At 51.8% G+C, this 24,989-nt stretch overlaps 2 protein-coding genes across 4 annotated transcripts in view; one reads left to right on the plus strand and one right to left on the minus strand.

The window, feature by feature from the left end:
- LOC122373205 (unconventional myosin-IXAa-like) overlaps positions 1-3,444 on the plus strand; it is a 63,702-nt gene extending 60,258 nt beyond the window's left edge. For all 3 annotated transcript variants that reach the window (XM_043351048.1, XM_043351049.1, XM_043351050.1), the window contains 5 exons: positions 16-177; positions 444-683; positions 1,060-1,383; positions 2,168-2,582; positions 2,937-3,444. In XM_043351048.1, coding sequence (XP_043206983.1) covers positions 16-177; positions 444-683; positions 1,060-1,383; positions 2,168-2,582; positions 2,937-2,947 — 1,152 coding nt within the window. In that variant the 3' untranslated portion in view covers positions 2,948-3,444. The remainder of the gene's footprint in view (positions 1-15; positions 178-443; positions 684-1,059; positions 1,384-2,167; positions 2,583-2,936) is intronic.
- A 96-nt stretch (positions 3,445-3,540) lies between these two features.
- On the minus strand, positions 3,541-17,286 carry LOC122373206. Its single transcript, XM_043351051.1, has 3 exons — positions 16,944-17,286; positions 11,801-11,967; positions 3,541-4,269 (listed from the first exon to the last, which is right to left on the minus strand). The coding sequence occupies exons 1-3, from the start codon at positions 17,230-17,232 to the stop codon at positions 3,802-3,804; spliced, it is 924 nt and encodes a 307-aa protein (XP_043206986.1). The 5' UTR covers positions 17,233-17,286; the 3' UTR covers positions 3,541-3,801.
- Between the last annotated feature and the right edge of the window lie 7,703 nt (positions 17,287-24,989).

Raw genomic sequence — 24,989 nt, forward strand, 5'->3', positions numbered from 1 at the left:
TATCTGCGTTTTCAGCGGGAGGAGGAGCCGGTTCAGATGCTGGGCCACAGTTTCCTCTCGATGGTGATCAACATCCCTACTGCGTGCGAGATCTGCTCCTCGTTCATGTGGCTCATGGAGAAGGGCTACGTGTGCCAAAACTGCAAGCTCACCTGTCACAAACGCTGCCAGTGCAAGGTACGACTGCCGCTCGCTCTGGCAGACTCTTAGGGAGCTGTTCAGTCGAGACGCGGCCATGTCGGGCCGCGTGATTCGGACAAAGACGCTGCAATTTTTCTGGAGTTAATGTTGAAAGGAGAACCGGAGCCGGTAGTTTAAATTCATAGTTTTTTTTTGCGTTATTTTATTATCAGATGGGTGAGGTTGTCCATCCCTCTCCCTCTCACCGCGGCTGCTCCGTCCCCTCTGACCGTCCTCTCTGACCGCCTCGCCCCTGGTCTCAGGTGGTGATCAACTGCACGCGCGAGGCGGCGGCGGCGGCCCAGTGCGCGCCGCCCGACCGGCGCGTGTTCGGCGTGCCGCTGCCACTGCTGATGACGGACGGCCGGGTGCCGGCCGTGCTGGAGAAGCTCATCAGTACGCTGGAGCTGCGCGGCCTCTACACCGAGGGCCTGTACAGAAAGTCGGGCGTCAGCCGGCGCGTCAAACACCTGCGTGACGAGCTGGAGGAGCACCTGGACGAGGTCGGTGACTCGGTGTGCTCAGTAGGTTAGGTTACCACTCACCACACGGATCATTAGAATTATATCGTAGATGCCGATGAAAACGTGAGCGCTATAGCTAGTGGTATGTAAACAATGCAACGGACGTCCCCGTTACTATGAACTGAGTGTGAGTGCCATTGTCATTGTATGTGCTCCTTTCAACACTCCGAGGCCCCGTCTGACCCGGCACTCTTCTCCTGCGGTCCTCAGGTGGACCTGGAGGAGGTGCCCATGCACGTGCTGGCCGCCACCTAACCTCCCCCCCCCCCCTGCGGTCCTCAGGTGTACCTGGAGGAGGTGCCCGTGCACGTGCTGGCCGCCAGCTGACGCCCCCCCCCCCCCCTGCGGTCCTCAGGTGGACCTGGAGGAGGTGCCCGTGCACGTGCTGGCCGCCACGGTGAAGGCGTTCCTGCGCGAGCTGCCCGAGCCGCTGCTGACGTTCGCGCTGTACGACGACTTTCTGCGGGCGGTGAGCATCCGCGACCGTCAGGACCAGTCGCAGACGGTGTTCGCCATCATCGAGCAGCTGCCGGCGGCCAACTACCAGCTGCTCGAGCGGCTGCTCTTCCACCTGGCCCAGGTGGCGAGACAGGAGCACGACAACCGCATGAGCCCCAACGCGCTGGCCATCGTGTTCGCGCCCTGCATTCTGCGCACGGACCGCGCCATGGCCGCTCAGGTGGGTAGAGTGGCTGGAGAGAGAGAGAGAGAGGGGAGGAGGGGGAACAGCCTGCGCACGGACCGCGCCATGGCCGCTCAGGTGGGTAGAGTGGCGGGGGAGAGAGAGAGGGGAGGAGGGGGAACATCCTGCGCATGGACCGCGCCATGGCCGCCCAGGTAGGTGGAGTGGCGGGGGAGGGAGAGAGGAGAGGGTTCATCCTGCGCACGGACCGCGCCATGGCCGCTCAGGTGGGTAGAGTGGCGGGGGAGAGAGAGAGAGGAGGGGGGAACAGCCTGCGCACGGACTGCGCCATGGCCGCTCAGGTGGGTAGAGTGGCGGGGGGAGAGGAGGGGTAAGTCCAGCTGCCGCTGTGGCCGCTCAGGTGGGTACACAGCGGTGGGGAAAGGGGGTACTTGACGGAGAAGGAAGGAGGGCTGTAGGCTGTCGGGGACGAGAGGAGAACGTGTGTGCTTGGAGAAGTACTCGTGAGGTGTGTGCTCTGCAGTGTTATTGGATATCGTACGAATGGCATAGAAATAGAATAGAATGGGGAGGGGACAATCGGTTGTATTGTATAGGGGGTCGCGCGTCGGTGATCATTGCGTAATTATTGGTGCCCTATTTGTGACATGTTTCAGTGTACCTGGTTATTCGTTGTTTTGTTTTATCAATAACCACCCAAGTGCAACGTTTGACTAGCTTCTTAACAGCGCTGCCAGTGGTGTGTAGTTGCCGCCATATAGTCTGCGTTTGCCGCGGTATTGTCTGCCGGCCCGTGTCACTGACTGTTCTGTGTCTGTAGGACTCGCTGCACGATATCGCCGCTCAGACCCAGTGCGTCGAGCTGATGATCTGCGAGCGGCTGGCGCGACTGCGCACCACTCTGGCCGAAATTGTCACCCTGGAGGACGCGTGCCGTCGCGCGCAGACCCGACTGCGGCCCGAGAGCGAGCAGGCCGCCGAGCTGGAGCACTACCTGCGCGAGCTGCGCCACGAGCAGCGCCGGCTGGCGTCGGCGCTGCCGCGGCTGGCGGCCGGCGGCGCGCTCTCGGCCTCCGAGGACGAGCTGCTGGGGCCCGACTCGCGCGCCGGCTCGCAGGACGATCTGTCGGCGGCGTCGGCGGCGTCTCCGGCCGACAGCGGCGCCGGCACGCCGGCCTCCACCCCGGCCAGCACGCCGGCCGGCACTCCGGCCACCGGCGCGCCGCCGCCGCAAGGTGCGTCTCACAGGCACACAGTCGCAGCTCATAGTGCGGAGGGTGCCATTTGAACAATGAAGCCGGGCGAGATGGTGCGGGCTCCCGAGTTTTTTTTTTTCTTGTTCTATGTTTCGCTCCAATGGTTTCTAATGTATTATTCTTTCGTAAAGTAAAGGAAGCATTGCTACAAATATGCTTGCGGGTTATTATTAGTTTATGTATCACCCATTTCCATGAAAGCAAATTGTGTGAAGATTTTAGTCATATTAGTTTGTTCCGATTCCCTATAAAAAGTATTCATCAGTGTTTTGTTGCTGGAGGCACTGCCTCATCTGTCCCGTACCGCCACTGACTTTCTTCCCCCTCCGACAGAATGGGTCTGACCGACGGCCGACTGGCCAATCACCGACCGGCCCGTGCCGTGACGTCACGCGACGCTGCGCCAATCGGCGCCGGCCCCACATGCTAGTCAACGAGTGCGCTAGTTGTACATATATGTACTCTCGCGCGCGCGCGCGGCGCGCCGGCTGTCCCGCGGCCCTGCTCGTATCGACCGTCTGAGGCATTCCACTCTTCATCGCTTTCAATGCTCAACACAATGCTCCTGCCGGCCGGCGGTCGGCCGGGCGCGCTGGCGCCGCGGACGGTCGTGTGGTTTGTATCACCTTTGCCGGCCGGCCGGCGCCCGGAGCCGCGGCCCGGTGCCGCTCGTTTCCCAGTGGAATACTCAGCCGTGCCGCGGCGGCGCGGCGCCTCAGCGTTTGGGTATTTTACGCGTCGTATTGACTGACCTTGTTGGGTGTGATGGATGTGATATGCCGCTGACTGTGTCCGCGCCTCGTGTTACCTGTCTGATGAACCAATGTACTGTTGAGATGGACCGACTGCGTTTTGGCGAGCGGTGGAATGTCTGAATGGATTTGGCTCGAACTGATAATCGGTGGGGGCATGGCTTCCAGTAAACACACAGTTAACAAGTGGTTGTGAGCTACAACTCATTTATTGCAGTTCCAGGGGCGCTGAACTTCAGCTCAGTTGAACACTAGACACTAAACGCTTAACAGCCGCCTGCCTAACGAGCAAAAGCGGCTGAAGTGATTTTGTGAGGGTTTCCACATGATTTCTCGCATCGAGCACTACAATTACACAACCCAGAGCCAGCTGCTACCAGAAGCTGCCCCCGCGCCCACTACTGTGCTGAAAGACCTGCCGCCACACCACCACTCCTACGGTCCCCTCATTTCTTCCCGTTTCCCGGCGCACCGTAGCCCGTGTGCACGCCGTTGCCGTTGAACCCGTTACCGTTGCCGTTACCGTTGATGAACCCTCCGTTCCCGTTTCCGTTGATGAAGCCGCCGTTGCCGTTGCCGTTTCCTCCGAAGACGGTGGTCTGCGAGTTTCCGAAGCCGTTGCCGTTGATGACGGTGCCGCCGGCGCTGGACGAGACGCCGCGCACGCCGGAGGCCACCACGGTGCCGCCGGCGGCCTGCGGCGGCCCGCCGACCACGATACCCAGACTGGCGGCCAGCTGGCTGCCGTCGAACTCTTGGTCGGTGAACAGCTGTTCGTTGAGCACGTACAGCTGCTCGGCCGTGCCGCAGTCGAAGTTGTACCACCAGTCGCACACAAAGTACAGCTGGCTGAACAGCGTGCCGTTCGGACACAGGAACGAGTAGCGGATGTTGTTGCTGCACACGTGGAATGCCTGTGAAATAGGGGACGTGTTAGCGGATTATATCAGAGGCGGCTTTGGTCAAGGTCTGTCAGGCTCTTCGCAAGCTCTGTCGGGGTGTGGCTAGATGCCAAGCTAGAGGCTTAGTGACATCGCAGGTCGGAGCGCTGTTTGGTTTTTTAACAGCATGCCGGTTTTCTCGCGTATGGACACTTATAGGCCGATTGTGCCCAAGTTTGGCACACTACCTCAGACCGACTAGTAGAGTGCCGTGCACACTGCATAAGTCAGTTTGTTTGTTTTGTTGGGTTAGGCCCTTTCGGTCGACAAGACCATTGCAGAGCCGGAAGGATGATAGGAATTAGGGGGAGATATTGGTCTGGGCAGGCACCCTAGTGAGTCGCCGGGGCTGAGCCCGTCCAGAGGACAGGCCACCCAGCCCCAAGGCACTCACTGCACCCGGCTACGGGGTGCGCTCCCTCAGGAGCAGCGGTGCCGCTCCAAGGGACGCATGAGATAAAGCTGCCTGTCCAGCCCGGAGGGGGGTTGCGGCGTGGAGGAGAAGGATTTCAGTATCCTGACTGAGGATAGAAGCACGGAAAGGTGATAAGTCAGTTGGAAATACCACGTCCCATTAGCCGACGCGCAGGACTCTCGCTCGCCGTTTGTCACCCCAAAAAGGCGGCCTATAAGACGTGTTTATCGTCTTATAAGACGATAAACACGTCTTATAAGACGATAATGGTGTTTAATGGTGTTTATCGTCTTATAAGACGATAAACACCAGTATACTGGTGTATATCAATCTTTGATTATGATTAGCACCCCTGTACCTATGTCTTAGAATCACGCTTCCTCAGCCTTGGGTTCAGGTTAGTGTAAAATCCCACGATTTAAAAGATGAAAAGGACGAAAGTACCTAACTACTAGCTTATTTAGAAAACGGCACAATATTGTTTCGAATATATAGCATCGAAGCTCGCCGAATTTATAGTAGGTACCTACTCGCCGCTCTGTGGCGCTTGCAATTGTAAATACTTAAGACGAGACGTAGGCATCTTCCCACGGATGACATCACCTGAATGTAGTTACTTATTCTGCCAATAGATGGCGGTGAAGGTTTGCGCCTGTCATGATACTGTACCGCAAGGCGCGTCTTCATCACAGCGACAGAGTGGCCAACAGGTGGCGCGATCAGTTCATTGGACGCATTATACCATTGGACGCATTAAATAAAAAAGATGACGCAAGCATCGACAGATAACACCGATTACTGTGTCCATTCGGTTTACGCTTCAGCTAGCAATTAGCTAGCAGCTGACTGAGACAGATATACCTATCCGTCACTTGAAAGCCGAAATATCGACAGGCTCAGGCTATCATTCTTTCTTGATCCAGATTTGCTACTCCGCCCCGGTCCGGCCTTTACAAGCAGTGATGTCCCAATAAAACGGTATCAGCTGGTTCACTGACAGCGTCGGGTGCCTTTAGTTCTTCTCTCGGCCGTTCGAGCAGTGTCCGAACATCTGCCGGCCGGGCGGAGCATTTATACCCGTCTCTCCCAGCACGGTGATGGGTGCCAGAGAGAACGGCATCAGTTACGTCATATGACCGGGGTTGGAGGCGAGTGGAGCCGTCACGTGACCAACGACAGCTGCTAGCTGCAGGTTTGAAGGGTGCTGAATTATGATTGTGAGAAGGAAAGATACTCTGTTAGTATCGACCTACCGTTCATGATTGAGCGCAATCTGTTTTTTATGTCAATCTCCTTATGTAGTGAGGGCCTTGATATAGTGAAGCGAATGAGGTTTATGACGTTTATTTTTTTCGGATTTCATCCAGACATTTACCGCGGCGCTATTGATGCGAGCCGAAGCGGGAGTTTAGCAATTTTCTAATGAACCACTTTCAGGAGATTGACACACACAATACCCAAAATAGTGTAAATGGGACAAAACAGTGGCATTCGCCCTATTCGCCAGTGTGGGTGGGTGGGGGGTGAGGGATAATTTTCCGATTGCGCGTTCCAGTGCCGTCCTGTAATCGGAGCGAGCTGCGATGGGTGACTGGCTATCGGCCGTGTCCGAGTGACGCGGCATTGCGCTGAGAACCGAACACGCTCAGATGGCTCGGAAAACTGCCGCCTCTATCGTATTGTGCCGGGTCAGCCGGAACAGGGCGTCCCTGTCAGCAGCGTGCCGGGCCGGCCGGAACGGTGAACACAGGCCCTGCGCCGGCGCGGTGACCGGAGCGTATGGTGGTCCTGTGTCCCGCGGCCGCTCCCCCCCCCCCCCTCCATCCGTTCCCATCAGGTGTGGGGCTCCATTAGATATTTCACAACGTTGTATTGTATTGTATTGTATTTACATTTAAGAGCGATCCACATACAAAGTGCGTGGCGATTACCGCTCAATGGAAATACTGAAAATAGACGTCACGCCCGTATCACAGTTTTTGGAACGACAATCATTGCGTGATTGCTAATTTTTGGATTCAAGTAAACAATATCAGTTGTCATAAAATGCAGGCATGCCTGGCTCTTATAACATCTGGTATCGTTTACTCGAATCCAAAAATTAGCAATCACGGAATGATTATCTCATATAAAACAATGAAGTAAACTGTAAAGTGCATGGCACTGGAACAAGCACGGCCAACCCGCTCTCAATATCCCTCCGTCCGTCCGTCCGTCCGTCTGTCCGCCCGTCCGCCCGTCTGTCCGTCTGTCCGCCCGTTTGTCGGCCCGGTGCCCCGCGGTGTCCCGGACACCTGTCGCCGTGCCGTCTGTCTCTCCCTGGACTCGTTAGTCCACTCGCGTCATCCTCTGACGTAACGACACTGCCGCCGGCGTCACCCGGCGTCATCCACCGACAGATGGCCACCGACGCAGCCCCGTCGGCCGACGGTCCACGCGCCGACGCGCGAAATCGAAAGTGCCCCACGTGTGCGACACGCGTCACGTAACGGCGGGGTGACGTCACACGCTCGATTGGGGACGACGGGGGAGGGCTTGTGATCGGTGGGTGGGGCGCTCTGGAGCTGTCATTGGCAGAGATACCCATCCGGGCGGATCGGCCCGATTCGAAATTACAGGCAACTGTGCGTGGGAGTGGTAAACGGCCTTGGTAAAGGTACTCGCTGATACGATTGTTCCTTCAAATATTTTCTCGCCGTTTATATTGACGACGGTTATAACGGTTTGATAGCCGATCGACTCTGGCGTATGAGAGCTGATATGATCTACTAGAATTGATCCATTATAGGGTAGTCAATACAGCCAGACTCTTGAGTTATGTTTATATTAAAATATCGATAATATCTTTTAAAACTGACGCAGTTTGGGTGCTGGTGTAAAGGTTTAATTAAGTTTTCCGATACAAATATGGATTAAGGACGGTTAGGACACCTTCTCCTTGGCATGCAGTAGCATAATGAATATCTAAAAGTCTCGTCACCCCATCTGACTGACCTGACCAGTGGCGCAGCCAGGGGGGGGGGTCAGAGGGTCAGCTGACCCCCCCGAAATTTCTGTCAGGGGCCCGCTCGAGAGAAAGAGAGAGAGAGAGAGAGAGAGAGAGAGAGAGAGAGAGAGAGAGAGAGAGAGAGAGAGAGAGAGAGAGAGAGAGAGAGAGAGAGAGAGAGAGGGAGGGAGGAGAGAGGTCCTAATCTAACCGGACGAGAGAAGTGGCCCGGGCCCCCTGGGTGGATGGGGCCCGGGTCCCCTGGGTGGATGGGGCCCGGGCCCCCCGTGGATGGGTCCGGGCCCCCGGGAGAACGGGCCCCGGGCCCCGGGTGGACGGGGCCCGGACCCTCGGTTGGATGGGGCCCGGGCCCCCGGGAGAACTGGCTCGGGCCCCTGGGAGAACGGGCCCGGACCCCCTGGATGGATGGGCCCGGGCCCCCGTGGATGGGTCCGGGCCCCCGGGAGAACGGGCCCGGGCCTCCCGGAGAACGGGCCCGGGCCCCCGGGAGAACTGGCCCGGGCCCCTGGGAGAACGGGTCCGGGCCCCCTGTGTGAATGGGCCCGGGCCCCCCGTGGATGGGTCCGGGGCCCCGGGAGAACGGGCCCCGGGCCCCGGGTGGACGGGGTCCGGACCCCGGGTGGACGGGGCCCGGACCCCCGGTTGGATGGGCTCCGCGCCCCCGGGAGAACAGGCCCGGGCCCCTGGGAGAACGGGCCCGGGCCCCCCGTGGATGGGTCCGGGGCCCCGGGAGAACGGGCCCCTGGTGGACGGGGCCCGGAACCCCGGTTGGATGGGGCCCGGGCCCCCGTGAATGGGTCCGGGCCCCGGGAGAACGGGCCCGGGCCTCCCGGAGAACGGGCCTGGGCTACCGGGAGAACGGGCCCCGGGCCCCGGGTGGACGGGGTCCGGACCCCCGGGTGGCCCCCGGGAGAACGGGGCCCGGGCCCCCGGATTGATGGGACCCGGGTCGCCTGGTGGACGGGGCCCGGTGCCCCAGGTGAACGTGGCCCGGGCCCCCATGTGGATAGGGCCCGCGCCCCCGTGTGGATAGGGCCCGGGTCCCCGGTTGAATGGGGCCCGCTAGGGTGACCCGCTTGCTCCGCAACGCGAATAAGGGGTATTTTCGATCGGTGGGCGTTTGGTTGGTCTTGTGTCCGTGGGTTATGTATCCATTTCGGTCGATTGCTTTTTGACGGCTAGGCATTTTGGTTTGGGAAAAAAATATCCATCGCATCGAGGTGCTCGTGTCTGATAACAATGCGATCTACTATAGAACATGCCAAGTGTATTATAACATAGGTTGACGTAGGTTATTGAAAAATGAAAGCCATCGATGAGTTACTATGTAGAGGTTTGAAACATTTATATTTTTAAGAATACTGCTGCTCGTCATGCAAAAGCGATGGTTGGATTTTGGACAAAATTGAATGCTCTTTCCAACTATGCCATTTTTAACTGTCAAACGTACCAGGTTATGCAGTAAAACCCGTGTAATTAAGTCATTAACAAATATCATTTTCTCCAGCGATTTGTTCCACCTTGTTTTTGATCAATTAGCTTTTCACAATTTTTCCATGCGAGGCTGTGCATTTCTTTTGCCAACAGGCGTTGTTAGAACCCGCTCCGTCAAACAGTCACCCGAAAATAGCATAAAGTCCCAAATCTGTCCGAAACGTCAATTTTCCAGCATAATTGCCCTCACGGGTGCACGTGGCGCGTGCCATCCCTGCACCGCACACCATTCGATAGCCCGTTCGATTCTCTAGACGATACTGTGTTCCCCATCGGGCCCACGGTTACCGAGATACTGCACGGGGACCGGGCCAGTGTCGGGCAAATTTAGCCATTTTCGCACGATTTTGCAAGCCGATTCATACATGTATTGTAAAGTCTATGACGCGAATTTGCACTTTTTAATCACGCGCCATGTGCTCGCTATCGATCCGATCGAGCTGAGACCCTCAAAGGTACGTTGCCCATTCTTGATCTATAAATCGCGAAAATTTCAGCGCACTAGGCGCAACGGTCTGGCCTGTACCCCGCGCTAAGTAACACCATGCCGGGACCTCGATAGCAGACAGAATCTACGTCACCACATCACCACACCACAACAAACCCGGCCCAAGGCAATACATGTCCCATATGAGCGCGTTAACCCTCGCCGGCACAAGCCATTCCAGCCATTTTGCGTCCTTCGAGGGCACAACTGGGAGGGTGGTACGGTACGACCCCCCCCCCGCGTTTGGCCCATGATCGAGCTAGAGCTTCGCGGAAAAAAACGAACGTGTTGCCCGTGACGAGAGTAAGCCGTTGATACTCAATTTTAAGGTTCTTGGTCATTGGTTGACCTTCCAGGTCAGGTCAATGACCCAAAAATCGGGAAAATCGGGACCTGTTAGAACGTCGTGAAGTGTGGGTGCTATAGGGTTTTTCGGGGTGCTGATCACGAATAGTTATCATGTTAGTTTTGATCACAGATGATGTCTTTATGCTAAATGCAGGTCAGGTCGGGTCAGGTCAGGTCAGGTCAACCAGTAGGGGTCCTGCCGGGTATTTGTAGTACCTACGTGTCAGCCGCCTCTAGCAGCTTCGTAACATGTTACGAAGGCACCAAAACTACTTCGTGAATGTTCAAATGGTTGCTAAATTCGAATTCAGCTCCAAAAACTAGCCTAGACATATGTATAATTTGAAAAAGTACCGAGGTCATAGGTCAATGACTTGACCTGACCTTTAGGTGACCTTGACACCCACTCTAATGCATGGGAGCAGCATCAACTCACATGTTTGAACGCTTGAAACCACGAAAAGACTGCAAACGCGCGGCTAATGCGAGTCGGCATACGCCGAATCGCGATTCTGGCCAAACATGGTCTCGGAAATTAGATCACAGGTGAAAGGTCATTTGAGTCAGGGTCATGCAATTTCTAGGGTAGGTGTAAAACTGATCAACGCGAGGGTAGTGAAAGTGTTGTCGCGATCGGCCGTTTTTTACGCAAGTTATTCGTGAAAACCCTTAGGGGCAGGGATGCGGAGCCGGAGCCGGAGCCGGAGCCGCCGGAGCCGGCATATTTTGCCCGGAGCCGGAGCCGGAGCCGAAGCCGTGAAACAATATAGCCCGGAGCCGGAGCCGGAGCCGGAGCCGTCAAAAAAGGGGGCGACTCCGGCTCCTTTTCTTAAGGAGGAAACAATTATTTACCTAGTTCGGTTTGACAGTACAAGGCGTAAAACAATGTGGTATTCAAAATAGCCCTGTTATACAAATACAGAAGCAACGTGTACCAATCCCATCGCCTTTTTTCTTCCACCCGTATTTATTTGATCGCATAGGGGATGTACTGAGTAGAAGCCGGAGCCGGAGCCGCCGAAGCCGGATCATTTTACTCGGAGCCGGAGCCGGAGCCGGAGCCGCCATGACATTTCACCCGGAGCCGGAGCCGATTTTTTTTTTCTCCGGAGCCGGAGCCGGAGCCGGAGCCGTCTGAAATTTCCACGGCTCCGCATCCCTGCTTAGGGGGTTGCATCATCCCCTCCCCTCTGTGCCGGCGAGGTTTAAAACTTCTTGTGATCGAATTTACGTAATGAAGAAGGATAAACGCACAATCTTCTACAGCAGCCAATAGATGACTTAGGACAGGCATATGGAACTACTTAAATCTTGTCCGATAGAAGCAGGCTACAGCTCCGTTTGCATATATGCTATGCATATTGCGGAAGGGGCACATTTCGGCCTCGAAAGATACGAATTCTTACCTCATAGTAACATATTTCTGTCATGGTCAATTCGCGTAGAAATTGAACACCGGGTGATTACCGAGCTATTGTTCTATCAAAATTTTCCGATTCAAACTCGCTCAGGGTTATCGTGTAGGTAAAGGGGGCCCGCTCAGCAGAATGCGTATGAAATATGGAAAGATTCTGAAAAATGGGTGGGGGCCCGCACACTAGGGGGCCCGCTTTGGAGGCGATGACCCCCCCCCCCCCCGAAACGAAATCCTGGCTGCGCCACTGGACCTGACACTGGCCTTCACGTCTGACTGACCAGTGACCTGACACTGACCTGACACTGACCTGACACTGACCTCCCATATCTAACTGACCTGACACTGGGCGGCCGGGTCCGAGTAGTATCCGCCGTTGATCCTGCCGTCGCAGCTGAAGCCGGTGTCGGGCACCTCGGCGAAGATCGGGTAGTCCTGTCCGGGGACGCCCTGGACGGCGTCCTCTAGCCGCTCGGCGCCGGCCACCGACAGGGCGGCCAGAAGCACTGCCGGTCAACAGAGCAGAGAGGTCACAGAGGGGCAGCAGGGACCTAACTGAGGGCGGCCAGAAGCACTGCCGACCAACAGAGCAGGTCAGAGAGGGGCAGCAGGGACCTAACAGGGCGGCCAGCAGCACTGCCGGCCGACGGGGCAGGTCAGAGAGGGGCAGCAGAGACCTAACAGGGGGACCAGCAGCACTGCCGGTCGACGGGGCAGGTCAGAGAGGGGCAGCAGGGACCTAACAGGGCGGCCAGAAGCACTGGCGGCCGACGGGGCAGGTCAGAGAGGGGCAGCAGGGACCTAACAGGGCGGCCAGCAGCACTGCCGGCCGACGGGGCAGGTCAGAGAGGGGCAGCAGAGACCTAACAGGGGGACCAGAAGCACTGCCGGTCGACGGGGCAGGTCAGAGAGGGGCAGCAGGGACCTAACAGGGCGGCCAGCAGCACTGCCGACCGACGGGGCAGAGAGGTCACAGAGGGGCAGCAGGGACCTAACAGGGCGGCCAGAACAAGAAGCACTGCCGGCCGACGGGGCAGGTCACAGAGGGGCAGCAGGGACCTAACAGGGCGGCCAGAAGCACTGCCGGTCGACGGGGCAGGTCAGAGAGGGGCAGCAGGGACCTAACAGGGCGGCCAGAAGCACTGCCGGCCAACGCGTTGGCCGGCAGTGCTTCTGGCCGCCCTGTTACGGGGCAGGTCGGAGGCAGGTCGGAGAGGGGCAGCAGGGACGGGCGGCCAGAATCACTGCCGGTCAACGGGGCAGGTCAGAGAGGGGCAGCAGGGCGGCCTGAATCACTGCCGGTCATCAGTACAGCTCAGAGGGGGTCTGACACTAGCTGTACTAGCCGTTTTCACGACGGCCATCTGGTACACATTTGGTGCACATTTGGTGCAGATTAGGTGCAGATTTGGTCAAATTAGTTTCAGTGTGTCTCTTAGTAGCTGTCAGCTAGGGCTGCACTAATTGCTTATACCTATCCCTGCTTTGTCATATTATCAGAGAGTATTATCGATTAAAACACTGAAATAAATTCATAAAATCAGGATATTTGCTGTAAAAGAGATTAGGTGCAGATTTGGTCAAATTAGGAGCACTCGCCGGATAGCCCGTTGTGAAAACGGCTACTGCCGAGTGCCGAGTGCCGACCAACAGAGTAGCTCCGAGTGGGTCGGACAGTAGCTCAGAGCGGGTCGGGCAGAGCGACCAGCACCACTGGCGATGAACCGGGCGGGTGTGATTACCTATAGGGGTCTAACAGGGCGGCCGGAGCCATATTCAGTGGCCAACGGAGCAGGTCAGAGTGGGCACTTGCGCGGTGGGCTCAGGTCGGAACATCTCTTCCGATTCAGTGTGTCATGGCTACAGTAGGTATATGCGTTTTCTGCGTGCGTGTTTTTGCGAGTTTGCGTGTTTTGCGTAATATCGTTATAGAAAAATGTTATTATTAATTTAACTTCTTTAATATTTATATTAAAGTTAATAAAACGTTTATGTTAATTAAAAGTTTAGGTATATGAAAAACATCTAACAAAAACGTAATGTCGTTTCTTTCTAGAACGATATTCCGCAGATCACGCAAACTCGCAAAAAACGCACGCAGAAAACGCATAGTGTAGCCAGGCCTTTACGTGCAAACCGATGTTTGAGAGCGTTTTGAACGACATTCGTCCAAAAAAGGTGCATTTCAATTTTCTCCCATCGATTTTTAATGGATAGTCGCAAAATTCACCTGACCTTAGCTCACATAAAAAATCCGAGATATACATTTTATACATTCTGTTACTCATATCAATCGCTGAAAGTTTGAAAGTGATCGTTCAGTCGGTGTGGCTAAAGCGAGCCTTTGAACTTTTTCTGAGTAACGCCACTTGACGTGACCTGGTGAGTGTGGTGACCTGACCTTGAATGAATCGGTTCTGAGCATGTGCGGAAATGATATATGAACAGGTGTGCGGCGCTGCGCGCCGCCGTTTTTAAGCTATTTGCGAAAAACCTGAGGGGGGCGTGCCGTAAGAGCGCCCCCCAGCACGGCGCGAGTTAAATGTCTTTTCTGCATCAATAACTGTTTCGTTTTGCTAAACGATAGGTAGGAGTTACATACAACCAGTTTTTAACAGTTCTTTAGCACTTTGCAGCATGGGCGGCGGAACGGGGAGGGCACCGGGGCATCGTGCCCCCTTTGATTTGGGCATTTTAACATTAGCCCTATGGGCGTTGCATGGAAAGAATGGGACCGAAAGTTGGAAGTGCCCCCCCCCCCCCCTTAATTGAAGGTGTTCCGCCGCTACTGCTTTGCAGCGATTCAGTTTTTGTAATGGAACTCTTCGGATCCAGCACATCGAGGCGTATTTTGATGTGCAGCTAAAATAGTGATGTTAAACGATTCACCATGTTCGAAGGCTGTTTTAACTAAAAAAGTAAAAAGTAAGCTTTTAACTCGCGCCCCTTTGGGGGGTCGAAACGGCCCCCCTCTCCTTTCAGTCGGTATCTCCCAAAGTATAGCAGATATCGCCACAAAAATTTCAGGGCCCCTCCAGGCAAAAATTATACACCTTGTGACTAAAATATTTCCAAAGCCTGTAATACGTTGACCGCAAATGACGTCAGAATTAACCCGCGCACCGACGGGGGGGGGGGGGCGGATATCCGCCCCCCCTGAGGTTTTTCGCGAATAGCGGGAATACGCGCCGCGAAATTTGGTATGACTATTCCTTCATCAATTTTACACATGGTGTGCAAGTTTGAACCTCCTACCTTTTAAGGTCAGGTCACCAGGTCACTTTGAATGACCCAACTTCAAGTCACTTTTTTGCAACTTTGTCACCGTGCCAGGGCTACAGTAAATGTCGGAGGCCTTTGAAAGTTGCAGGATGTCATTAGGTCATTAGTAGCTACAATTTGTATATCTCGGAATTTTGATATCGGTGACCTAAGGTCAGGTCAATTTCGCGACCTCCCCATTATAAGTCAATGGGGGAAAAATCAACTCCCTGTTTTTACCACTAAAACGGGTTGGAATGGCCCCATATACCATACATGACTTCATATACGATCAACCTTCACTACCTTGAGGTCTTTTTTGCTGTTGGGCAGCTGTGAGGTCATGTGACGTCATCAAAGGTCACCAAAGGTTTTTGGCCAATAACTCCGTACAGGAACAAGATACAGCCGCGTGGAAGGTCTCATTGTGTTCAGCTCGTCAAGACGCATCGAATGATATACATGATGACCTCGAGGTCACGTGACCTGAGGTCAACCTTTGACCTTGACCTTTCGAGGTCAACATATATATCATTCGATGCGGATTGACGAGAGGATCACGATGATGCCCTTAGTTTGTTCCTATCTTGACTAATTCGAAAGTTATTCGAGAAAAACTCTCCATATCTAGCGCCGCCATTTTGACTTTTTCGACCCCTGTGACGTCATCTTTGACCTGACCTGAAAATGACCTTAGTAAAAATTGTAGATCTTGACCGTGCGTATCCGATGCCGTTTACCGCTTGTCGCTATCTTGCTTCGTTCTCGAGATCTCAAGGGGGCGGTCATCCGCCCCCCCCCCCCGTCGGTGCGAAGTTGGCGCAGACCCCCGTCGATGCATGTTTTGCCAATTTTGACCCTAAAAAGGTTTCGTGGGAAGAGCTGTCACGCCTTTAGTTTAGGAGATAGAGAAAAATGTTAAGCATAAAAAGGTGAAGAATTAACAGGGCTACAAAACTGCTATCTCGGAAATTTTAAATTTTCACCCTAAAATTTTAAAAAGTGATTTTTAGACATAACACCAAAAAATACCAAAAATTTTCAACATTTTGAAAAAACGAACATATGTTATAGAACTATTGCTTTGCTATTCACATGCCTAATTTCAGCTCGATAGCTTCATTTTTGGCAAAGCTATGGCGAAAAAACTGATCAAAATTTATGACGTAAAATTTTTCCAGACGCAACTTTTAACCGTTATAGACCACGCAGAGTAAAACGAAGACCAACATTAGAGTCCCCGTGATGAGCTGCATCGTATGGACATCCTTTTTATGCAAAAATATTAACTTCAAAATTTGACTTATTTTGACCTGACTTTGACCTGACCTCCACCAGAACGGGACCTAAACCGGCCCTAAGGGTCGTGTAACCCACATCATTGAATTGGAAATGTAAAATTGGTCATAAAACATGCATCACACGACCCTAGTGTAGTTGGCTCCATGTTGTGACCCTTTGTGACTGACCTCTGTGACCTGACCTGGCATAAGTGACCACCTAAGCAGCATATATGCATTAGGCGACCAACGTTGCACCGATGATTTTCGATAACATACCTATTATTAAATGTTATGTTATCGCATTCTATACGCATTCTCTAGCCTACGCATTCTCTAGAAGGCCCGTTATCGGTGAAAAATGCGACCTTTGACCTGACCTGTGACGTCATTGGCTCCACCTAAGTCAACAAAACTTGGTCGTTAGATAGTTCGTTGGTGACGCCATCGAACGTCGTTTGAATTTTCAAAATCGGTCGGTAACTTTCCGAGATCTGAGGAGGGGCCGAACCCCCCCCCCCCCCCAACGGATGCGTAAGGCTCACCAATAGCCCAACGGGTCGCAGGTTAACACTACCTAATGTATAAAACATTTTTGATTAATCTCTAAAAACCATTAAAAAAATGCCAAACTGTAGCAAAACATAATACATTTTGGTATTTTATTCTATACAGTTGGCGCTTGTCAACCGCGCTATGAGAACTACAACTGGATGTCGATATCCTACATAAACGTAAAAATAGAAACTATGAAGCCTTCAATCTTCGAATGACTGTCATAATTGTTGTCGAATTTTTGACATAGTTATAATTCCTTATGAGGTAGTCCAAGTAGCCATTGTGTTTTCTTGTTCCACTTGTATTTTGGAGTGACGTTACCCCTCCTTTTCCATACATAGCACACAACTAAGCACACGCATTCCCACATGAAGCATCCTTACCGAGTGCAATCTGAGTGAAGTCCGGCATGCTGCAGCGTCTGACGGCGGCCAGAGTCGAGGGCGCCTGGTGTCGAGCTGTAGGTGTCCGGTGTCGCACACGGCGGGTGTCGAGTGTCGCACACTGTCGCCGCCGAGCTGGCCGGTCGCGGGGGTTTACCGAGAGGGACTGCGCGTCGCCCGGGAACAGCACGAGTGAGCGTCGATGCCGACTGAACGGCGGGGAGGGAGCCGCCGCTTTATAGCAGCCCGTCACCGACCGGCAGATCGCCCTGAACCTGAACTTGATCATACTCCGGCGTAATGGGTTTTCCGCCCCAATTTTGAACACTTGCGTGAAGGCCGAACAATACTTACATCGGAGCTTAATTTAACCCTATTCCTGGCGGGCTCCGCCGGGACAAGAAACTGGCGGGGGGGGGGGGCCGATTCGGCCCCCCCTTCAGATCTCAAAAACTACACATCGCAGCGACAAACGGTAAACGGCATCGGATACGCACGGTCAAGATCTACAATTTTTACTAAGGTCATTTTCAGGTCAGGTCAAAGATGACGTCACAGGGGTCGAAAAAGTCAAAATGGCGGCGCTAGATATGGAGAGAGTTTTTCTCGAATAACTTTCGAATTTGTCAAGATAGGAACAAACTAAGGGCATCATCGTGATCCTCTCGTCAATCCGCATCGAATGATATATATATAATATATATATATATATATATGTTGACCTCGAAAGGTCAAGGTCAAAGGTTGACCTCAGGTCACGTGACCTCGAGGTCATCATGTATATCATTCGATGCGTCTTGACGAGCTGAACATAATGAGACCATCCACGCGTCTGTATCTTGTTCCTGTACGGAGTTATTGGCCAAAAACCTTTGGTGACCTTTGATGACGTCACATGACCTCACAGCTGCCCAACAGCAAAACAGACCTCAAGGTAGTGAAGTTTGATCGCATATGAAGTCATGTATGGTATATGGGGCCATTCCGACCCGTTTTAGTGGTAAAAACAGGGAGTTGATTTTTCCCCCATTGACTTATAATGGGGAGGTCGCGAAACTGACCTGACCTTAGGTCACCGATATCAAAATTCCGAGATATACAAATTGCACATAGGCCCCAGGTGACCCCCAGTGACCTGACCTCTGTGACCTGACCTGGTATCAGTGACCTCAGATAGCGAAGTATGTGTTTGACGAACAATGTATTATCGATCGTTTTCAATAACTTACCAATTTACTCGATTTCACAACACATTTCTTGAAATGCCTGTGAACGGTGAAAATCCGACCTTTGACCTGACCTGTGACGTCATCGGTTTAACCTAGGTCAAAGAAATTTGGTCACAAGGTAGTTCCCCGGTGGGGCTATCGAACGCCGTTTGAATTTTGAAAATCGGCCGGTAAATTTCCGAGATCTTAGGGGGGCCGAAACGCCCCCCCCTACGGGTGGTAGGATCCGCCGATAGCCCTACGGGGCGCGGGTTAACCCTATTCCTGGCGGGGGGGGCCTCAGGAGCCCCCCCCCTGAGGTTTTTTTTGTTATTTCTCCCAAACGCGTTGAGCTAGGAAGCTCAAATTTTCTGACTTTTCCTAAAAGGCTTCTACGCAACATGTCTGAAAATTTTGAGTTGATCTGACCTCAGGTCAGGTCACCAGAGGCGGTTTGGTGACCCTACCTAAGAAAAGTTTGCAATCACGCCAGAGCTAGAGTTTTTGACCGATCAATTTCTTCTCTTCAGGCTTTAGTTAGGGTAGGGTAGACCGGGGCAAGTCGCCCCGGCGAGGTAAAACGCCTCACCGATGTTTCTCGGAACTGGCAAGGTTCTGGGGAAACATCATATCCTCTATAAAACGTGTACTATATGATCATTATATGAGCAAACTGGAAAGAAATTGTGATAACTCTTTAGGGAGATATAGCCAAAAATTTGTTTTTGGAGTGATTTTTATGTTTTGCAGTCAGATTATGCATCATAGCGTTCTTTTATTGTCCACATCAGGTTAACGACTTTTATGTATTTTGAACAACTAGTGTCTAACGCTTATAATAATGGGTTGGTCCGTTTTAAATTATCTCTTGCTGGAGTGCAAGGCGTTGTTCTCTGACCGAACTACGTGATGGGGTAAAACGCCCCAGTAGGTCGCGGGGCAAAAAGCCCCATGGGGCGTTTTACCTCATGTGTTGTTCCGAATACCCACTTCCTAATGTTCGGTAACTGGCGAACAGTAAGTTTCTATGCAATTTTATGTGCTTTTCTCGGCAAATTAATGGCAAAGGAAGTATTTTGTTAACATTTGCATTGCAATAATTTATTATTTGGCCTTATGAGCCAGGTGAAAAACCTGCTCATACAATAGTGTCATAGCTGAACACCTGACAGGATGGAATGTGCTAACTTCCTAGAGCCGTGCCTCCCAAGGTCTAACATATAAGGTCTCATATAAGATTTAGTCAACTAGCATGTTTAATCTTTAATCTAGAGTATGGGGCTTCTTGCCCCAGGCCGTGGGGCGTTTTGCCCTGGGGTTGGGGCAAAATGCCCCATTTTCAGTTGCTTCACAAATCACTTCCTAGCTGGGAGTTCGATCATAAGTGAATGAATTTGACGGGTGGAATTTAAAGTAAAATGTCCAAAGAACGCATTGAGCACAAATTTGGCCTTCCAGGTGATGTGGGCAAAAGTTATGTAGCAAAATAAATTATCTGGGGCGTCTTGCCCCAGGCTACCCTACCAGTATGTTGGGGGTCACAATATGAAAGTGTCGTGTGATACATGTTTTATGGTTCATTTTACATGACAAATGCGATTATGTGGGTCAGGCAGCCTTTGTGGCCAGCTTAGGTCACGTTTTGGTGAAGGTCAGTTCGAGGTCAGGTCAAATTAGGTCAAGTTTCAAAATTGATATTGTTGCATAAAATGGGTATCGATTCGATGTGGCTCGTCACGGGGAGTCTAATGGTGGTCTTTGTTTTGCTCTACGTGGTCTAGAATTGCCAAAAATTGAGTTTAAAAATTTGACGTCATCATTTTTGAACAGTTTTTTTTTTCGCTATAACTTGGCCAAAAAACAAGATATTGATCTGAAATTTGGTATGTAGATGGAAGTCGGTAGGTACCTACTATACTCTGTTCCGTTTCAACTTGGCAGTCGAAGTGCCCTGCTGAAAGCCGTGCGCGATTTCTGTATATACAGCTCTTACATTTTAAGACGCAAATTCTTGAGCGCAGGAGCGATCTGCCATATGGCCTTGGATCTGCCGAAGAAACTCCAGCTGCAAGCTTGATATGGAACAAACTATAACCACTGAACTCTAATATATACTGGAAGGAGCATTGGTGACTTGTTTTTGTCTATCGATTTCCGCCATGTTGTGTATACCAGAATATAAATTGCATGTACGGTAGCAGAGGTGCAGTTAGTGAGAGGTACACTACTCAAAAGTGCTGCTGCTTCATGCTTGCAGTTTGATTGCAGTGATCAACTTTTCAAGACTTTGGTATACACAATATGGCGGAAATCGTTAGACATTCTGGCCCATATACGGCCAAGGCGAGTGTCTCCCCCTGACTATAACACATATATTCCTTTTTTTCGAAACTAAAAAAACGTTTTGGATTTTTTTGGCAAATTTATCTAAAAAATTGCTTTTTTGATTTTTGGGGTCAAAACTCCAAAATTTTAAAAATCCGAGATAATAGTTTTGTAGCCCTGTCAATTCTACACCTTTTTTGTATTGTTCATTTTTCTGTATCTTCAAAGCTGTAGGCCTGACAGCTATTCTCGCGAAGGTCTTTTTTCGGTCGAAAATGGCAAAACATGACGTCATTCTGACGTCATTTGTGGCCAACCTATCATAGCCTCTGGAAAATGTTTTGGTAACAATGTGTAAAATTGATGCCCGGAGGGGTCCTCAAAGTTTGGTGGCGATATCTCTAGCCGCTTAGGAGATATCGACGGAAAAGGACGGGGGGGGCCGTTTCGGCCCCCTCCCTACGGGGCGCGGGTTTTAACACGCGACCCGTGGGGGGAGGGGGCAAAAGGCCCCCTGTGTTTTTGGAGATTACTCAAAAGCAGCCGCGACTTTGACTCGCCCATTTCAGCAGGTGCCTACCCCTCCGGACATAAAGTTCGCGCATCTCCTGAAAAATGCGTCCTATGTCATCTCAGGTCATGAGTCAAGTTAAGAGCATGTTCGTCCATTTTCGGTCGAAGAAGTCTTTCGTGGAAAAAATCGCAGAAAAACAAGTTATAAATCTACATAGCCTCCAAAACTGAACCATGGGTAAAAAAAGAAAATTGCAATCCAGCATGCCGTTCCCTACGATTTAAGCATGTGCCATGTTATTGCTTGAGGGCGCTGATCCCTCTTGTGACGTTACAGGTGATCATGATTATTCATGGGTCAGGTCTATGATATTTATCATTTATTTCTTTCAAGTTTCAGGGTCATATTAGAAATCTAGATTTGACTTTGTATGGCAGACTGCTCGTCATTGGACAGATTTGACCTTGTCAGACCTTTCTGTGACGTCACAGGTGAAAAGTTCAGACTGTATAATGTGCATTCTGGTAAGATCTTTCGGATACCATTTTAATTTTTCGGATCCGACCATTATTTGTTCCGGAGATACGACGGAGGCCCTGTGCTCCCCCCCCCAAGAGGAACTGTAACCTGCCGGAACTAAACTAAGTTTAGGTAAGTCCTATAGGTTAGGTCACTGGAAATGATCTGGTGACCTACCTTAACCCTATTCCTGGCGGGGGGCCTCAGGAGCCCCCCCCTGAGGTTTTTTGGTTATTTCTCCCAAACGCGTTGAGCTAGGAAGCTCAAATTTTCTGACTTTTCCTAAAAGGCTTCTACGCAACATGTCTGAAAATTTTGAGTTGATCTGACCTCAGGTCAGGTCACCAGAGGCGGTTTGGTGACCCTACCTCAGAAAAGTTTGCAATCATGCCAGAGCTAGAGTTTTTGACCGATCAATTTCTTCTCTTCAGGCTTTAGTTAGGGTACCAGTATGTGCAAGTTGTATCTCTCGGAATTTTGATATCGGTGACCTAAGGTCAGGTCAGTTTCGCGACCTCCCCATTATAAGTCAATGGGGGAAAAATCAACTCCCTGTTTTTACCACTAAAACGGGTCGGAATGCCCCAAATACCATACATGACTTCATATACGATCAACCTTCACTACCTTGAGGTCTGTTTTGCTGTTGGGAAGCTGTGAGGTCATGTGACGTCATCAAAGGTCACCAAAGGTTTTTGGCCAATAACTCCGTACAGGAACAAGATACAGACGCATGGATGGTCTCATTGTGTTCAGCTCGTCAAGACGCATCGAATGATATACATGATGACCTCGAGGTCACGTGACCTGAGGTCAACCTTTGACCTTGACCTTGCGAGGTCAACATATATCATTCGATGCGGATTGACGAGAGGATCACGATGATGCCCTTAGTTTGTTCCTATCTCGACTAATTCGAAAGTTATTCGAGAAAAACTCTCTCCATATCTAGCGCCGCCATTTTGACCTTTTCGACCCCTGTGACGTCATCTTTGACCTGACCTGAAAATGACCTTAGTAAAAATTGTAGATCTTGACCGTGCGTATCCGATGCCGTTTACCGTTTGTCGCTATCTTGCTTCGTTCTCGAGATCTCAGGGGGGGGGGCCGAATCAGCCCCCCCCGCCAGTTTCTTGTCCCGGCGGAGCCCGCCAGGAATAGGGTTAAGCGGCTTAGATGTGAAATTCCTACAAGATGTGCATAAAAGCTTAAGCTACATAAAAAGGAACACTGCCGTTTTTTTAGATGCTTTCAAAACAAAAACAAAAACATGGGGTTTGTTGCCGACAGCTGCATCAATTTATCCTCCGGCCGGGCCGCGCAGCGTGCGGACCGGACGCTGAGGCCACGTGGCGCTGGGGGCTATGTTTGGCCGGCCCCAGGCGGTGACCCACGCGATCGGGCGGCCTGGCGATTGGCTGCTGGTGCAGGCTGCGCCGCGGGCGCTGGCGAGGTCATGTCGGGTCACTGCCGGACTGGCGAGCCAGTCTTGTCTGAGATGGGGTTTGGTGGGCCGTAGGGACTATAACAGGTGTGCTTCGTCGCGACACAATACCTATATCAGGTGCAATTGAGAAACAGTGTTGGTGAAGCAGTGAAACAGTGGTTACGGGGTCGAGGTGCAGCTTACAAGCAGCGAGCGGTGGTGCACAATCCTGCACATCCCGCCCATCCTTCCTGGGAAGTCATCTTTTCATTCCCTCCTCTTGGGGTGATTGAGGGAGGTGGCCGAGGGTTTGGCCATCGAGACACTCGGTTCGAACTCGCTTTCCCGTGTCTCGCCCTCGAGACGTGGGTACGGGCCTCCCCTCCTTCAAGGGGTGCCAACAGTCGGCTCCGGCGCCTTGATGGCAAGGTTAGCCGGAGCCGACAGGTCGCACCCTTTGAATGAGAGGAGTCCTACCTAAGGCCCTATGTCTCATCTCGAGGCGCCGGAGTATCACTGATCTGCCTGCATCAGTGGCCTCGCCATCGAGGGGCTGAATCAGGCAGTGGCTGGTGCCTTCCTCACCATCCTTATCTATTCCCCCTACTCGTTTTCGTCGGTCCTGCCTAAACACTTCAGTGTCGCTGGCGTGTGTAAATGAAACCAGAGCACATTGCGGCGACAGGGTGTGTTCAAACACCCCTACCTCTCCGGCCCGTGGGGGCTTATTTGCGTGATAAGCATGGCACAAGTCACAGCCTGGCGTCCAACCAACTAACAGCTTCTGAGGGCTCTGAGCATCATTCGGCTGTCCACCGCAAGTATCAAATAGTTTGACAGCAATCTGGTTTAGGGGCCAGTTCCTTGCCTTCTTCACCACCCCAAGAGGCTTCTTCACCCCCAGAGTGATGGGATGCCTACAATCACAGGTCTTGTGCGTGCTGCCTACGGGGATACCACCCGTGAGTCTTTTTGACCGACTATTGGCGTTTTTCGTTAATAAATCCCGACGGAATTGAGCTAGCAAGTTAAAGGGACCCTCCCGCCTTCAAAAAAGTTAATGAATTGGCATGAAAGTGATGTCGCTCGGTTCAGAAAGAGCAAAAATGAATATCTACCAAATTTCATCGAAAAATATTCACCGGTTTTCAAGATATTAGACTCTTACTTTTGTTTACTTTTTGGGATCTCCGCTGTTCCTATAGCGACTTTATTTGAAAGTGCGGCATTTGTTGCGCGTAAAGCAGCATATACCACCGCGTGTTACAAAACGTTTTAGTCAAACATTTAAAAATCGTTAGATATCTGCGCTGACGTCACACATTCAGAGGGGTATTCCTTTGCATTAGCCCCTCTGAATCAAAATGCTGCAATTTTGAAGTTCAATATTTTCGAGTTAAGCAAGGGCGGATCTAGGGGGTCGTTTTGGGGGGGTCACCAGTCGGCCGACATCCCAGGTCTGGTGAATGAATTCTGACGACCGGGGGGGGGGGTAGGGAGCGAGTATGTCGAGATCAAAAAATGACATTTGATCTTCGTCGTTTATAAGATGAAGTTTTATCGTAAGTCACTCGGCTCAGTAGTTTTAGTTAGTGAAACCCACCTATATAGGAGCGTCGCCACGGATTTTTTACTGGGGGGGGGGGGAGGCGGGTCGACCGACTTAAAAACCCAGAAGTAGATATAGTTACCTCACTTTTAGCCTAATGCATTAGTAGTAGCATACAGTCACGATCTCTCTTATTGACCTGTGTATGAATCGGCGGCGCGAAGCGCCGCAAAAATTTGCAAAAAAAAGTTGTCAAAACACAGCTCTAAAACACAAATATTACAACCTTTTTAGCATGCTAGTACAAGCCGGAGTTCCTTCACAGTACACATATGAATTCCGATTCAATTTGACACGGTTGGTGTTATTACAGTCACTGTTATTTCTCTCTTATTGATTGGTGTATAAATCGGCGGCGCGAAGCGCCGAGAAAATTTGCAAAAGAATGTGTCGAAACACAGCTCCAAAACACAAATTTTACCACCCTTTTAGCATTGCAGTACAA

This window comes from Amphibalanus amphitrite, unplaced genomic scaffold (genome assembly GCF_019059575.1).
Source record: "Amphibalanus amphitrite isolate SeventyFive unplaced genomic scaffold, NRLGWU_Aamphi_draft 001459F_arrow, whole genome shotgun sequence".
Taxonomy (NCBI): Eukaryota; Metazoa; Arthropoda; class Thecostraca; order Balanomorpha; family Balanidae; genus Amphibalanus; species Amphibalanus amphitrite.